General features: G+C 49.1%; 1 protein-coding gene across 7 annotated transcripts in view; it reads left to right on the top strand.

The window, feature by feature from the left end:
- Nucleotides 1-18,085, top strand: part of LOC121532032 (receptor-type tyrosine-protein phosphatase zeta) — a 79,884-nt gene that overhangs the window by 42,076 nt on the left and 19,723 nt on the right. For all 7 annotated transcript variants that reach the window (XM_041837678.2, XM_041837677.2, XM_041837676.2 and 4 more), the window contains exons 8-9: nt 10,411-10,561; nt 12,650-12,834. In XM_041837678.2, the coding sequence (XP_041693612.1) occupies nt 10,411-10,561; nt 12,650-12,834 (336 nt within the window). The remainder of the gene's footprint in view (nt 1-10,410; nt 10,562-12,649; nt 12,835-18,085) is intronic.

Here is an 18,085-nt window from a genome sequence, read left to right as displayed (position 1 = left end):
ACAAGAGCGTACAGGTCACAGTGGTGGGTAGTGTATGGGGCTTTGGAGACAAAACGGATGGCACTGTGATAGACTACATCCAATTTGCTGAGTAGAGTGTTGGAGGCTATTTTGTAAATGACATCGCCGAAGTCAAGGATCGGTAGGATAGTCAGTTTTACGAGGGCATGTTTGGCCAGTTCGTTCTATTCGGCTTGGTGGGGGACTCAGGTGCAGAGACGGACACACGGACAACAGAGGGTGAATTAGGATGTCGTTTATTCAGCGTGAATTGGCAGAGAGAAACAGTTCAGGGTGGAATAGCTTCAGACCGGGGTAGGAGCTGAGTGGGGGGGAGAGCCAGTAGTCCGGAGAGCTGGATGATGAGGATATCAGACAACAGATGAGCAGGTTGCGGCGTGGGAATGGCAGGTAGGCAGGCAGCAGGAACAGACGGGATCTGGTCGAATGAGAGACAGGTTACAAAACGTGGCAGAAACAACTATAATGCTGAGATAGTAACAACTAGACTGAGATTGCTGTACGGGGCCAAGTTACCACAGGTAGTGTAGGAACGAACTGGCGCTGGAGAGGTGTCCAGCCCGGGTAGATAACTGCTGGTTGATTGATGACAATGAGCCGCAGCTGGAAGTAACGGAGCATGAGAGAGAATGGCCACGCCCCTGACCTAGATCCTCTGACTGGGCTGCACAGCAGGGGGAGACAGACACAGACAACACACACACACAGGGGAAAAAGGAAAAGGGAAACAAGCGGGAACCGGACCAACAGTGCCGAACCGTAACAGTACCCCCCTCAACGGGCGCCACCCGGCGACCCACCCGGCTTGTCAGGGTGGTCCCTATGGAAGTCAGCCACCAGCTGCGGATCCAGTATAAATCGTCGGGAATCCAGGACCTCTCCTCGGGACCGTATCCCTCCCAGTCCACCAGGTACTGAAGCCCTCTACCACGCCTCCGGACGTCCAGCAGTCTCCGCACCGTGTAGGCTGGATGGTCGATCACATATCTGCGGTGGCGGAGGATCCACAGGCGGACACAAAGGGCTGGAGGAGACCAGCTTCAGCTGGGACACGTGAAATGTAGGATGGACTCTCATGGCCTGGGGAAGCTTCAACCGAACAGCCGAAGGGTTGATGATGGAGTCGATCTCGAAAGGACCCAAATACCGGGGCGACAGCTTACGGGAGTCAGTGCGCAGGGGGATGTTGCTGGAGGAGAGCCAGACTCGCTGACCAGGCTGGAACTGGGGGAGCGACTACCCTGTGCCTGTCCGCCACCCTCTTGTTACGCTCTGCTGTCCGTAGAAGGGCCTCACGGGTGTCCACCCACACCTTGCGGCAGCGGCGGAAGGTTATCCTGAACTGACGGGACGGCTAACTCCTTTTCTTGAGACGGGAACAATGGCGGTTGGTACCCCAAAGCCGCCTCAAAGGTGAGAGGCCGGTGGCAGATGAGGTGAGGGAATTGTGGGCATATTCGACCCACGGGAGATGTTTGGCCCAGGTGGACGGGTTCTGGGATGTCACACAGCGTAGAGCAGCCTCCAGGTCCTGATTGGTCCTCTCAGTCTGGCCATTGGACTGGGGATGGAAACCTGATGAGAGACTGACAGAGGCACCCAGAGCCGAACAAAACTCCTTCCATACCCGAGAAATGAACTGTGGACCTCTATCGGACACTATGTCCACAGGTATTCCATGGGGACGGAATACATGTAGGACAAAGAGGTCGGCTGTCTCACTGGCAGACGGTAATTTTGGTAATGCAACAAAATGGGCAGATTTAGAGAATCTGTCCACGATGGTGAGTATGGTGTCATTACCCTCAGACCTAGGAAGTCCAGTGACGAAGTCCAAGGCCACGTGAGACCAAGGACGACTCGGGACTGGGAGAGGCCGCAGCAGGCCCGAAGGAGCCCTGTGGGAAGCCTTATTTTGGGCACAGATGGAACAGGCCGCCACGTACTCCCGGACGTCAGCCTCGGCGGATGGCCACCAAAAGTGCCTCTTAAGTAGCGACAGTGTACGGTTCATACCAGGGTGGCAGGAGAATCGTGAGGTGTGGATCCAGTTGAGCACTTGCGGCCGCACGGCTGCGGGAACATAGAGAAGGTCGGGGGGCCATCGGCCGGTCCAGGTTCCAACTCTTGTGCCGATCGGACGAGGGACTCGATTTCCCAGTGAACAGCCGCCACCAAACAGGAAGCGGGCAGAACAGGTTCAGGATTGCTGAAGTCTTCATTGTCTGTAAACTGGCGAGAGAGAGCATCAGGCTTGACATTACGTGTGCCAGGACGATATGTTAAAATAAACTTGAACCTGCTGAAGAACAGAGCCCATCTGGCCTGACGGGAGTTCAGCCTCTTGGATGACTGGATGTAAGCCAGGTTCTTGTGGTCTGTCCAGACTATGAAGGGTTGCTCTGCTCCGTCTAGCCAGTGCCTCCACTCCTCCAACGCCAACTTGACAGCAAGCAACTCCCGGTTACCCACGTCGTAGTTCTTCTCAGCAGGGGTCAATCTCCTGGAGAAAAAGGCCACAGGATGGAGCTTCTGGTCCGTGGGGAACGTTGTGACAGGACTGCCCCCACCCCGAATCAGAGGCGTCCACTTCCACAATAAACTGCAAACTAGTGTCTGGATGAATAAGAACAGGTGAGGTGGTGAACAGTTCCTTCAATGTACTCACAGCTGACTCGGCCTCAGGCGTCCACAGGAATGGCACCTTAGGGGAGGTGAGCTTGGTCAGGGGGGCAACCACTCGGCTGAAACCCCTGATGAAGCGGCGGTAGAAGTTGGCGAAGCCCAGGAAGCGTTGTAGCTGCTTCCGAGACGTGGGTGTGGGCCACTCCACAACCGCTCTGATCTTGTCAGGGTCTGGTGACACTTGTCCCCGCTCGATAATAAAGCCCAAAAAGGGGGACGGACTGCCGGTGGAACTCACATTTTTCTGCTTTCACATACAGTTTATTTTCCATGAGGCGTTGGAGAACCAGACGGACGTGGGAGACGTGTTCATCCTGTGACTTAGAGAATATTAGAATGTCATCCAAATAGACAAACACAAACGGTGTAGAAAATCCCTCAACACATCGTTAACCATGGCCTGAAACACTGCTGGGGCGTTAGTGAGACCGAATGGCATGACTAGGTATTCAAAGTGTCCGAGAGGGGTATTGAACCCAGTCTTCCATTCGTCTCCCGGCCTGATCCTAACGAGGTGGTAAGCGTTACGTAGGTCGAGTTTGGTAAACACGGTGGCACCATGAAGGGGTTCAAATGCTGAGTTGATGAGAGGCAGGGGGTACGTATTTCTGACTGTGATGTTATTAAGTCCTCTGTAGTCAATGCAGGGGCGTAATGTTTTGTCCTTCTTCTCTACAAAAAGAACCCAGCACCAACAGCGGAAGATGAGGGACGAATGATGCCAGAGGCTAGGGAGTCGCCTATGTAGGTTTCCATAGCTTCTCTCTCAGGACGGGACAGATTGAAAAGCCGACTGGACGGCAAAGGGGCTCCAGGCAGTAACTCAATAGCGCAATCGTATGGCCTATGAGGTGGTAATGAAAGTGCCTTGGACTTACTGAATACCTCGGCCAGGTCCAGGTACTCCTCAGGGACTGAAGAGAGGTCTGGGGTTTTGACAGGGGAAGCAGGGGAACCTACCGAGGGCGGAATAGCCGACCCAAGGCAAACAGAATGGCAGTGAGTGCTCCAACTGTGTATTTTGTGGTTTTGCCAGTCAATATGGGGGTTGTGAATGCTAAGCCAAGGGAAACCGAGGATAAGGGGGGAGGCCGAGGAGGAGACTACTTTAAACTGGATGGTTTCTTTGTGATTGCCGGACAGCATGAGAGAAACGGGGACAGTTTGATGGGTGATGTTGGCAAACTGATGGCCGTCAATAGCGGTTACTGTTATAGGCTTAGGCAGGGGCTTAACAGGGATCTCAGCCTGAGTGACCAGGTTAACGTCAAGGAAACTATCCTCAGCACCAGAGTCGATGAGAGCAGCTAGTGGGAGAGATAGATTCCTGAACTGGACTGTAGCTGGGATAACTAGACGGGGTGCTGTGGGCATTGAGTCAGGTGTAGCACTCGCAAGTATGCCCACTTTTACCTGCGAGCTTGGTCTTTTGGGCGAACCGGACAGTTAACCAGGAAATGAGTGCGGTCCCCACAGTACATGCACTCACCAGCCCGCATGCGCCCGTTCCTTTTCGGCAGGGGACAGACGAGCACGGCCCAGCTGCATGGGCTCGTCTAGTTCCGTGGAGGGATCCGCTGCGGTGTGTGGGCGGTGTCCGAGTGGTGGTGTAGCTCGGGCTGCAGAAAGCGAGGGGCCCCCCGCCTGCGGTGTGGACCCGACCGCCCCTCTCCTGTCTCCTCTCCCGTAGCCTGTTGTCTATTCGTGTAGCAAGGGAAACGAGAACATGAAGGTTAGCAGGCTCATCACGAACAGCTAGTTCATTCTTAATCGTGTCACTTAGACCGTTAACAAACGCTCCCTGAAGAGCTTCGTCATTCCACTTGGAATCGGCTGCCAAGGTCCAAAAATCAATGGCGTATTCAGCCACGCTACCCGTGCCCTGTCGTAGCTTCAATAGTCTCTTTGTGGCGGTCCCGGCATGGTCCGGGTGATCAAACACAACTTTCAATTGAGAGGAAAAATCGTCAAACGACAGGCTGGCAATCTGCTGAGTAGAACAAGCCGCTTCTGCCCAAATCAAAGCTTTGCCCCTCATTAACCCCAGTGCGTAATGTACCTTTGAGGATTCCGTGGAGAAAGACAGGGGCTTCTGTTGGAACACCAAGCGGCACTGAAGCAGGAAACCACGGCATTTGTTCAGGTCCCCGGTGAAAGGTTCGGGTGAGGTTGTAGGGGGTTCCCGAAGGGCAGGAGCGGAAGCCGAGCCTGGAGCCACTGTAGGAGGAACAGGCGGAGGAGAAGCAGAGGGAGGAAGGGTAGTGAGTGTTACCAGGTTAGCTACCTGAGAGGTGAGATGAGATACTTGATCCAACAACTGCTGGTTGTTATCCACAAGAGTCCGGATGAGTTGGTCGTGTTGTCCCAATAACATTCCCTGTGAATGGAGGGCGCGTTATGCGCCATCACCCGTTGTTTCATGTGGCATCTCTGCTGAGTCCATGTTTGGCCAGTTCGTTCTATTAGGCTTGGTGGGGGACTCAGGTGCAGAGACGGACACACGGACAACAGAGGGTGAATTAGGATGTCGTTTATTCAGCGTGAATTGGCAGAGAGAAACAGTTCAGGGTGGAATAGCTTCAGACCGGGGTAGGAGCTGAGTGGGGGGAGAGCCAGTAGTCCGGAGAGCTGGATGACGAGGATATCAGACAACAGATGAGCAGGTTGCGGCGTGGGAATGGCAGGTAGGCAGGCAGCAGGAACAGACGGGATCTGGTCGAAGGAGAGACAGGTTACAAAACGTGGCAGAAACAACTATAATGCTGAGATAGTAACAACTAGACTGAGATTGCTGTACGGGGCCAAGTTACCACAGGTAGTGTAGGAACGAACTGGCGCTGGAGAGGTGTCCAGCCCGGGTAGATAACTGCTGGTTGATTGATGACAATGAGCCGCAGCTGGAAGTAACGGAGCATGAGAGAGAATGGCCACGCCCCCTGACCTAGATCCTCTGACTGGGCTGCACAGCAGGGGGAGACAGACACAGACAACACACACACACAGGGGAAAAAGGAAAAGGGAAACAAGCGGGAACCGGACCAACAGTGCCGAACCGTAACATGGTGACCAATGAGCTAAGATAAGGCGGGGATTTGCCTAGCAGTGATTTATAGATGGCCTGGAGCCAGTGGGTTTGACGACGAACATGTAGTGAGGACCAGCCAACAAGAGCGTACAGGTCACAGTGGTGGGTAGTGTATGGGGCTTTGGAGACAAAACGGATGGCACTGTGATAGACTACATCCAATTTGCTGAGTAGAGTGTTGGAGGCTATTTTGTAAATGACATCGCCGAAGTCAAGGATCGGTAGGATAGTCAGTTTTACGAGGGCATGTTTGGCAGCATGAGTGAAGGAGGCTTTGTTGCGAAATAGGAAGCCGATTCTAGATTTAACTTTGGATTGGAGATTCTTTATGTGAGTCTGGAAGTTGAGTTTACAGTCTAACCAGACACCTAGGTATTTGTAGTTGTCCACATACTCTAGGTCAGACCCGTCGAGAGTGGTGATTCTAGTCGGGTGGGCGGGTGCCAGCAGCGTTCGATTGAAAAGCATGCATTTAGTTTTACTAGTGTTTAAGAGCAGTTGGAGGCTACTGAAGGATTGTTGTATGGCATTGAAGCTCGTTTGGAGGCTTTAAAAGCTTTTGATAGGCTAATTGACATCATTTGAGTCAATTGGAGGTGTTCCTGTGGATGTATTTCAAGGCCTACCTTCAAACTCAGTGCCTCTTTGCTTGACATCATGGGAAAATCTAAAGAAATCAGCCAAGACCTCAGAAAAAAGTTGTAGACCTCCACAAGTCTGGTTCATCCTTGGGAGCAATTTCCAAATGCCTGAAGGTACCACGTTCATCTGTACAAATAATAGTACGCAAGTATAAACACCATGGGACCACGCAGCCATCATACTGCTCAGGAAGGAGACGCGTTCTGTCTCCTAGAGATGAACGTACTTCGGTGCGAAAAGTGCAAATCAATCCCAGAACAACAGCAAAGGACCTTGTTAAGATGCTGGAGAAACAGGTACAAAAGTATCTATATCCACAGTAAAATGAGTCCTATATCCACATAACCTGAAAGGCTGCTCAGCAAGGAAGAAGCCACTGCTCCAAAACCACCATATAAAAGCCAAACTTCAGTTTGCAACTGCACATGGGGACAAAGATCGTACTTTTTGGAGAAATGTCCTCTGGTCTGATGAAACAAAACTGTTTGGCCACATCTCAAGACATCAGTTAGGAAGTTAAAGCTTGGTCGCAAATGGGTCTTCCAAATGGACAATGGCCCATTCCTCCTGACAGAGCTGGTGTAACTGAGTCAGGTTTTCATAGGCCTGCTTGCTCACACACGCTTTTTCAGTTCTGCCCACACATTTTCTATAGGATTGAGGTCAGGGCTTTGTGATGGCCACTCCAATACCTTGACTTTGTTGTCCTTAAGCCATTTTGCCACAACTTTGGAAGTATGCTTGGGGTAATTGTCCATTTGGAAGACTCATTTGCGACCAAGCTTTAACTTCCTGACGAATGTCTCGAGATGTTGCTTCAATATATCCACATAATTTTCCTTCCACATGATGCCATCTATTTTGTGAAGTGCACCAGTCCCTCCTGCAGCAAAGCACCCCCACAGCATGATGCTGCCACCCCTGTGCTTCACGGTTGGTGTGGTGTTCTTTGGCTTGCAAGCAGCCCCCTTTTTCCTCCAAACATAATGATGGTCATTATGGCCAAACAGTTCTATTTTTGTTTCATCAGACAAGAGGACATTTCTCCAAAAAGTGTGATCTTTGTCCCCATGTGCAATTGCAAACCGTAGTCTGGCTTTTTTATGGCGGTTTTGGAGCAGTGGCTTCTTCCTTGCTAAGCGGCCTTTCAGGTTATGTCGATATAGGACTTGTTTTACTGTGGATATAGATACTTTTGTACCTGTTTCCTCCAATATCTTCACAAGGTCCTTTGCTGTTGTTCTGGGAATGATTTGCAGTTTTCGCACCAAAGTACGTTCATCTCTAGCGGACAGAACGCGTCTCCTTCCTAAGCGGTATGACGGCTGCGTGGTCCTATGGTGTTCATACTTGCTTTCGATTGTTTGTACAGATGAACGTGGTACCTTCAGGCGTTTGGAAATTGCTCCGAAGGATGAACCAGACTTGTGGAGGTCTACAATTTTTTTTCTGAGGTCTTGGCTGATTTCTTTTGATTTTCCCATGATGTCAAGCAAAGAGGCACTGAGTTTGAAAGTAGGCCTTGAAATACATCCACAGGTACACCTCCAATTGACTCAAATGATGTCAATTAGCCTATCAGAAGCTTCTAAAGCCATGACATCCTTTTCTGGAATTTTCCAAGCTGTTTAAAGGCACAGTCAACTAAGTGTAAGTAAACTTCTGACCCACTGGAATTGTGATACAGTGAATTATAAGTGAAATAATCTGTCTGTAAACAATTGTTGGAAAAATTACTTGTGTCATGCACAAAGTAGATGTCCTAACCGACTTGCCAAAACTATAGTTTGTTAAGAAGAAATGTGTGGAGTGGTTGAAATACGAGTAAGTGTATGTAAACTTCCGACTTCAACTGTATATGTGTGTATGTATGTGTATGTAGGTATGTACAGTACCAGTCAAAGGTTTGCCAGATGAAAGCCACTCGCTTGGAGTTTGCCAAAAGGCACCTAAAAGACTCTCAGACCATGAGAAACAAGATTCTCTGGCCTGATTATACCAAGATTGAACTCTTTGGCCTGAATGTCAAGCGTCACGTCTGGAGGAAACCAAGCACCATCCATACGGTGAAGCATGGTATTGGCAGCATTATGCTGTGGGGATGTTTTTCAGCTGCAGGGATTGGGAGACTAGTCAGGATCGAGGGAAAGATGAACAGAGCAAAGTAAAGAGAGATCCATGATGAAAACCTGCTCCAGAGCGCTCAGGACCTCAGACTGGGGCAAAGGTTCACCTTTCAACAGAACAACGACCCAAAGCACACAGCGCAGACAACGCAGAAGTGGCTTCGGGACAATTCTCTGAATGTCCTTGAGTGGCCCAGCCAGAGCCCGGACTTTAACCCGATCTAACATCTCTGGAGAGACCTGAAAATAGCTGTGCAGCGACGCTCCCATACAACCTGACAGAGCTTGAGAGGATCTGCAGACAAGAATGGGAGAAACTCCCCAAATGCAGGTGTGCTAAGCTTGTAGCATCCTACCCAAGAAGACCCAAGGCTGTATTCGCTTCAACAAAGTACTGAGTAAAGGGTCTGAATACTTATGTAAATGTGATATTTTTTTATTTTATTTTTAATACATTTGCAAACATTTCTAAAAACGTGTTTTTCCTTTGTCATCATGGGGTATTGTGTGTAGATTGATTAAGGGAAAAAAATGATTTAATCCATTTTAGAATAAGGCTGTAACGCAACAAAATGTGAAAAAAGTTAAGGGGTCTGAATACTTTCAGAATGCACTGTATATGACATGCATCCATGCGTGTGTCTAGCATGTGTTTATTTATTTTTCCTTTTCCTTTTTTTTACCAGTCAATTAAGATCAAATTTGTATATACAATGTTCTTATTTACAACAAATTGTTACTGATGGCCTGTGTGTTAGGCTGTGTGAGGACTGAATACTGTATGACCCGTAGTTTTGAAGGTCTATGTGAAAATTGATGATAATAGTAATTTGCTAGTATGTGGGTCGTGCCTCCAATTCAGTGCCTTTTGAGAAGTGTAACTTGGTAAAAAAATTATAATAATTTTTATTTCACCTAATTTTAACATTCTGTCATAAAGAGCACATATTCAATTTAATAAAAAACTAGTTTTCCAATCTCAAGAGGTTAAATAAATAAAAAAAGACTATAGTAAGTGCGTACTAAGTGCCAAATAAAGTAACAGGGCTGACCATAAGAGGATTGACGATTTAAACTTATATCAGCCATAAATCCCCTTCTGACAGGGGGAATATAATCTTGTTGTGTGCAACAGGGAGTGGCAATTGAACGCGAGCTTCACCAAAAAATTACATTGTTAAAACATTTCTAGCCTATCTATCTATGGGTAGGTAACAGGGTTGACCTGTTATTTTCGACCCTCTCATTTTTCCACCACAAAACACCAGAAAATGGCCAAAAAGAGTAGAACCAGCTCACCTGCTTTTACACTATGATTTTACTATTAGATGTTCAATATATATTTTGAAATAAATATTTAAAAAGGAAAAGTTTCACCATATTTAAAGGAGAGTTCAATTCACGTACAGGGTCGACCTTAAACTGAGGGACACACGTAAAGGAATCACTAATCACATAAAATAAATAACAATCTTCAGAAATGACTTTGTCAAAGCAACAAAATAACTAGGGCTTTACAATGATGGCTAAAACCTGGATAAATGTTGGGGTTAAGTGGGATAAAATCTTCCTAGAAGTCACAGAGGCATTGTACTGTATGAATGTGTTGGTTGTATTGTATTGTAGCTGGTGATGTTCTGTGAGGTGATGACCATATAGCAGGCTATATAACATTAAGACATGTTATAGCTATGTAATAATGTGTTTATGAATGTGTTGGATGCATGTGTTGTCGCTGGAGATGTTCTGTGAGGTGATGACCACGTAGCAGACTTCCTCTGTGACATTATTTTGAGGTTATGCTATGAGGGGTCATAAGAGGTTATAACTGTTCATTGCATTGTGTTGTAGCTGGAGATGTTCTGTGAGGTGATGACCATGCAGCAGGCGGGCTACGTGATGCTGATGGACTACCTGCAGAACAACTACAGGGAGCAGCAGCAGCAGTTCATGGGCCAGGCCTTCTCCTCCTACACCGGCACAGAGGAGGTCCTCACTCCCAGTATGTACCTGTCTGTCCTGTCTGTCTGCCTGTCTGTCTGCCTGCCTGTCTGTCTGTCTGTCTGTCTGTCTGTCTGTCTGTCTGTCTTGTCTGTCTCCAATAAACCATCCAACCATCTGTCGTATTCACTCCTGGTTCTTGGCACTAACACCTGATTCAACTAATCATGGTCTTGATGATTAGGTGATGAATAGATTCAGGTTTGTTAATGCTGGGCTGGAAAAAAGTCGGCTGTCAAGTAACTCACAGAGAAATAGAGCATTAATATGTATTAAGCCTACATTGTCATTGCAGCAGAGCATAGCATATTTAATTCTGAGCAGAACGTAGCATCATACCAATAACAAACATCCCAAATATATTTGTGACACTTTTGGTGGCCTATTAAAATGTCATAGGTGGATTTTGATACATACGAGGCAAGTACTGGTAACCCAACTGAGAACCTGCACCTTGTTATGGGCAAATGTAATCTGTGACACACATGCACACACGCACACACACACACACACACACACACACATACACACACACACACACACACACACACACACACACACACACACACACACACACACACACACACACACACACACACACACACACACACACACACATATATACAGACACATACACTGTACACTGTGGCTGTCTCACAGAGCTCATTTAATGGATCATACTGGTTCCTGACCCTTCTAAAGCCGTGATGGCAGTTTGATGTGTGTTTTCGACTGGTTAGACATCAGCATTAATCAGGACTTTAACTAGCATGTGGCATGCTGGCAGGCATTCAATATAAGACAGCATGTGTGTCAGCATCTGTGTGTGTGTGCCTCTCTTAATTATACCCAGACTCTCCTTATATCCTTGAAAGGGGAATTTAATTGCTTAGGCACCAGGCTAATACACTAGGGACAGCCCTCTCTCTCTCGCATCTCTCTCTATCTCTCTCCCTACTTTACGTGTCATGCCAGCATTGATATTAGTCTCTCAGTTTGAAGTTCTCTCCCCTATGGTGGTCGCTAGGTGTTGCTAGGTTACCTGCTCAGAGTCTGTGGCTGGCCCCTCACTTTCATAGAGCACTTTCCAAACGTCTTTGGAAAATGGATACAGCGCATTGAATATGATATATTATGTACATGAATAGGTGTGAGATGCACGTCACAACAAAATAAAATAAAGACTGAAAAAGACTGCTGTTTCTTTGCTCCTCTCTGCCCTCTTGTGCTCAAAAGGAGTTAGTACAAATGTGAGTCTCTCTTTCTTAAGCCCCTCAGCATCATTAAAAACATGAAAAACACCCCAAATGATTTCCATGGTCTACTCTTGTGACGCCCTTATGACCCTTCTGGGCAAAGATGATAAGTGACTAAGTCAACTGAAGTGCAGGCTTTAGCGTAGATCGTGTAGGAAATGTGTCAACAGTTAAGTTATTGTCCCTGGCCATTGTCTCAGGTCTCATTTTAATTGATTTAAATCTCTTTCTCCCCCCTCTAATCTGTGTTAATCCCAGGGTCTCAGTGTGTCTGTGAGCTGCATTAGTGCCGGAGCACTAATCTTTGATGGTGACCTTTGACACAGGCATGAGGCACAGATTTATCCCTCTTAACGGAAGAAACACCCAGTTGTGATGACCATTATTCCCCCATGCAAAATTGAGAACAAATATTCTGGTTTTGGTGCCAGGAATGAAGTTTGACATTTATTCTACACATTTCTTTGTACCACTGCAAGTGATTATTTTACGTTGAATTCTTAAGAATCTAAAATAATTTGGATTTATTTCTCTCTCTCTCTCTCTCTCTCTCTCTCTCTCTCTCTCTCTCTCTCTCTCTCTCTCTCTCTCTCTCTCTCTCTCTCTCTCTCTCTCTCTCTCTCTCTCTCTCTCTCTCTCTCTCTCTCTCTCTCTCTCTCTCTCTCTCTCTCTCTCTCTCTCTCTCTCTCTCTCTCTCTCTCTCTCTCTCTCTCTCTCTCTCTCTCTCTCTCTCTCTCTCTCTCTCTCTCTCTCTCTCTCTCTCTCTCTCTCTCTCTCTCTCTCTCTCTCTCTCTCTCTCTCTCTCTCTCTCTCTCTCTCTCTCTCTCTGTCAGTCTGCAGTTCAGAGCCGGAGAACGTGCAGGCAGACCCCCATAACCTGACCAGCCTGCTGGTGATGTGGGAGCGGCCACGGGCGGTGTACGACGCCGGGATAGAGAAGTACTCAGTTACCTACAAGCTGGCCCAGGGAGAGGACCCTCCAGCCTTCGAGTACCTGACCGATGGAGACCAGGATGTGGTGAGGGACATTTACAGTTGAAGTCGGAGGTTTACATACACTTAGGTTGGAGTCATTAAAACTTGTTTTTCAACCACTCCACAAATTTCTTGTTAACAAACTATAGTTTTAGCAAGTCGGTTACGACATCTACTTTGTGCATGACACAAGTAATTTTTCAAACAATTGTTTACAGACAGATTATTTCATTTATAATTCACTGTATCACAATTCCAGTGGGTCAGAGGTTTACATACACTATGTTGACTGTGGCTTTAAACAGCTTGGAAAATTCCAGAAAATGATGTCATGGCTTTAGAAGCTTCTGATAGGCTAATTGACATAATTTGAGTCAATTGGAGGTGTACCTGTGGATGTATTTCAAGGCCTACTTTCAAACTCAGTGCCTCTTTGCTTGACATCATGGGAAAATCAAAATAAATCAGCCAAGACCTCCACAAGTCTGGTTCATCCTTCGGAGCAATTTCCAAACGCCTGAAGGTACCATGTTCATCTGTACAAACAATAGTAAGCAAGTATAAACACCATGGGACCACGCAGCCGTCATACCGCTCAGGAAGGAGACGCGTTCTGTCTCCTAGAGATGAACATACTTTGGTGCAAAAAGTGCAAATCAATCCCAGAACAACAGCAAAGGACCTTGTGAAGATGCTGGAGGAAACAGCTACAAAAGTATCTATATCCACAGTAAAACGAGTCCTATATCGACATAACCTGAAAGGCCGCTCAGCAAGGAAGAAGCCACTGCTCCAAAACCGGGACAAAGATCGTACTTTTTGGAGAAATGTCCTCTGGTCTGATTAAACAAAAATATAACTGTTTGGCCATAATGACCATCTTTATGTTTGGAGGAAAAATGGGGTGGGTTGCAGGCCGAAGAACACCATCCCAACCATGAAGCACGGAGGTGGCAGCATCATGCTGTGGGGGTACTTTGCTGCAGGAGGGACTGGTACACTTCACAAAATAGATGGCATCATGAGGAAGGAAAATTATGTGGATATATTGAACCATCTCAAGACATCAGTCAGGAAGTTAAAGCTTGGTCGCAAATGGGTCTTCCAAATGGACAATGACCCCAAGCATACTTCCAAAGTTGTGGCAAAATGGCTTAAGGACACCAAAGTCAAGGTATTGGAGTGGCCATCACAAAGCCCTGACCTCAATCCTATAGAAGATTTGTGGGCAGAACTGAAAAAGTGTGTGCGAGCAAGGAGACCTACAAACCTGACTCAGTTACATCAGCTCTGTCAGGAGGAATGGGCCAAAATTCACCCAACTTATTGTGGGAAGCTTGTGGAAGGCTACCCGAAACGTTTGACCCAAGTAAAAAAAATTAACTGTAACGATCCCGGCAGTCTGAGTCGGGTCCTGTCTGTGGACTAGTTTTTTCTGCTCGGGATCTCCAGTTTCCCGAGGGTTCTGGAACGCTCCGGGGAGCTCTCTTGATTTCCGCACCTGCATCCCATCAGCAATCTGCACACCTGGTCCTGATCATCACCCTTCTTAGGCTCTGGCCTAACATCCATTCCCTGCCGGATCGTTAGCCATGAACATCACTCGTCCGGAACCTTCATCCAACCTCTGCCTGGTGGTCGGCGGCTGCCGAGCCATGATTGGATCAACCACTGCACCCCCAACAACTAATCAACGCCGCCCGCTCTGTTCCCTGGATTATTCAGCATCACTCTTGAATTTGTAAATAAACACTCACCTTCGTTTCAACTTACCTTGTCCTGGTCTGCTTCTGGGTTCTGGCTTTGTAACTCGTGACAGAACGATCCGGCCAGTAATGAACCCAGCGGACCTGGACTCTGTTCGCCATGCCATTACCCATCAGGAGAAGATGTTGGGCCATCATAGCACGGAGCTACAGGAGATCGCGTTGGCAGTTCGGAACCTTTCTACCGGTCTGACGGAGGTCCAGAACCAGCGCAAGTTTCCGGTGGAGGATCCACTACCGGTTTCACCCATCTCGCCTGCCGCGTCTGAAGCGGTGTCCTTCCGTGAGCCCAAGGTTCCGACGCCGGATAAATATGAGGGGGAGCTGGGAAGATGCCGTTCTTTCCTTATGCAGTGTGGGTTAGTGTTCGATCTACAGCCCTACTCTTATGCCACAGACAAGGCTAGGATAGCCTTTGTGATTGAGTTGCTGCGTGGTCGAGCGCTGGAGTGGGCTTCAGCCGTTTGGGAACGACAAGACCCCTGCATGGCTTCATACCAGGGGTTCACGGCCGAGATGAGGAAGCTCTTCGACCATTCCGTCCGAGGGAGGGACGCAGCTAGGCGCCTGTTTTCGCTCCACCAAGGAACTCGCAGCGTGGCCGACTTCGTGATCGAGTTCAAGACGTTGGCTGTGGAGAGTGGGTGGAATGAGGAGTCTCTGCAAGCGGCCTTTTACCAGGGTCTGTCGGAGCAGCTCAAGGATGAGCTGATCTCCTATCCGGAGCCTAGTGACCTGGACAGCTTGGTAGCCTTGTCTATTCGGGTGGATAATCGAGTCCGAGAGCGAAGGAGGGAGAAGCAATGGGGTCCGTCCAGTCGATCAGCTTCTCAGTTCCCAGTCGGGTCGGGTGGTGGACCAGAACACGTCGATCATTCTCCACCACAAAGGATTAGTGGAGAGGTCCTCTCTCCCGATTCTGAACCCATGCAAGTGGGGCGGCACGGGTTAACCAAGGAGGAGCGTCAACATAGACGTAAGACCAACTGCTGCCTCTACTGTGGTAGCTCGGGACATTACATCTCCACTTGTTCCCGGCGGTCGTCAAACTGCCCGGCTCGCTAAAGTTGGGAGGACTTTTAGCGAGCCAGTTTCAACCTCTCAGTACCTCTGTCAGACCCCGTTTCCCGGCTACCCTTGTGAACAGGAATCAGAGCTTAGCGATTAACGCTTTTATCGATTCAGGTGCCGATGGAAGCTTTCTTGATGCCGAGTTGGTGGAACAGCTGGGGCTTTCCAAGGAGCAATTGCCGGAAGCCATTGAAGCGACCACTCTGAACGGCAGTAGTCTGGCACGTATCACGATGAGGACTGAACCGGTTAAGATGCTGTTGTCGGGGAATCATTCGGAGATGATTTCATTCTTCATTCTGCCGTCTTCCCATGTTCCTCTGGTCCTTGGATACCCCTGGCTGAAGGAACACAATCCCACGTTCGATTGGGTGACGGGCAAGGTAACGAGTTGGAGCCTTGATTGTCATGCTAACTGTCTCAAGACTGCCTGTCCCCATTCGGTTCCCAGTCAGGTGATTGAGGCTAAACCCCCAGATTTGTCCCTGGTTCCCGAGACATATCACGATTTGGGGGAAGTGTTCAGTAAGCAGAAGGCTCTGTCACTCCCTCCCCACCGACCATATGATTGTGCCATCAACCTGTTCCCTGGAGCTGTCTACCCCAAGGGAAGGTTATACAGTATCTCCCGCCCTGAACGTGAGGCTTTGGAGACCTACATCAAGGAGTCCCTAGCTGCTGGTCTCGTTCGTCCCTCGTCATCACCCCTGGGGGGCAGGATTCTTCTTTGTGGGTAAGAAGGATGGCTCTCTTCGACCGTGTATTGATTATCGGGGGTTGAATGACATCACGGTCAAGAACAAGTATCCCCTGCCCTTGATGAGTTCTGCCTTCGACTCCTTACAGGGTGCTACGGTGTTCACCAAGCTAGACCTACGCAATGCGTATCACATGGTCCGGATCAGAGAGGGAGACGAGTGGTTGACGGGTTTCAATACACCGATGGGTCACTTCGAGTATCAGGTGATGCCGTTTGGACTGACCAATGCTCCAGCGGTATTCCAGAGTATGGTGAACGACGTCCTGAGAGATATGATCGGTCTCTTTGTGTTTGTTTACCTGGATGACATTCTGATCTTCTCGAAGGAACCTTCCGACCACGTCCAGCATGTCCGGCAGGTTCTGCAGCGATTGTTGGAGAATCGCCTGTTCGTGAAGGCCGAGAAGTGCGAGTTTCACGCCCACACGACATCCTTTCTCGGGTACATCATCTCCAGGGGAGAGATTAGGATGGACCAGGAGAAGGTTAGAGCGGTTCTGGAATGGGCCCAGCCCGGTACGAGATTGCAGCTCCAGAGATTTTTGGGGTTTGCGAATTTCTACCGCAGATTCATCCGGGATTACAGCCGTGTGGCCGCTCCGTTAACTGCCTTGACTTCCAGTATCAGGAACTTCAAGTGGAATCCGGAGGCGGATCGAGCGTTTCTGGATTTGAAGAGGCGATTCACCAACGCACCGATTCTCTCTCAACCGGACACGGCCCGTCAGTTCGTCGTTGAAGTGGACGCGTCTGATGTGGGAGTTGGCGCCATCCTGTCGCAGCGATGCTCCACGGACAGTAAACTCCATCCCTGCGCCTACTACTCTCGTCGCCTTTCGCCTGCGGAGAGGAATTACGATGTGGGTAACCGGGAGCTTCTCGCGGTGAAACTTGCCTTGGAGGAGTGGCGCCACTGGTTGGAGGGCGGAGCAACCGTTTATTGTCTGGACTGACCACAAGAATCTTGCTTACGTGCAATCGGCTAGACGTCTCAACTCCCGTCAGGCCAGGTGGTCGTTGTTTTTCGGACGATTCAATTTTTCCCTGACGTTCCGACCTGGATCTAAGAACGGCAAGGCGGACGCCTTGTCTCGGATGTTCTCCAAGACGGAGGAGGGTGGGTCCAAGACCGAGACAATTCTCCCCCGGAACTGCGTCGTGGGAGCTGTTAGGTGGAAGATTGAGGAGGAGGTGATGGCGGCTCTTCGGACGCAGCCCGGTCCCGGTAACGGTCCACCCGGTCGGTTGTTTGTGCCTGAGTCGGTTCGTCCTGCGGTCCTCAAATGGTCCCACGCCAGCAAGATGGCTTGTCACCCTGGCGTGGCTCGGACGATGGCGTTTCTTCGCAGACGTTTTTGGTGGCCTGCCATGGCCGAGGATACTCGGGGTTATGTTGCTGCCTGTCCAGTGTGTGCGCAGAATAAGGGTACCAATCGGCCCAGCTCTGGACTACTTCACCCCCTTCCTATTCCCCGCGACCATGGTCGCATCTGGCCCCTGGACTTTGTCACTGGGTTGCCCGCTTCTGAGGGGAACACGGTCGTTCTGACTATCGTGGACAGATTCAGCAAGTTCGCCCACTTTGTGCCAATTGCCAAGCTTCCCTCTGCCTCGGAGACGTCCGAGATCCTGGTTAGGGAGGTTTTCAGGGTCCACGGGTTGCCCAGTGATCTCGTTTCCGACCGTGGCCCTCAGTT

This window comes from Coregonus clupeaformis, unplaced genomic scaffold, assembly GCF_020615455.1.
Source record: "Coregonus clupeaformis isolate EN_2021a unplaced genomic scaffold, ASM2061545v1 scaf0073, whole genome shotgun sequence".
Classification (NCBI taxonomy): Eukaryota; Metazoa; Chordata; class Actinopteri; order Salmoniformes; family Salmonidae; genus Coregonus; species Coregonus clupeaformis.
This window is presented reverse-complemented; position numbering and strand designations above follow the sequence as displayed.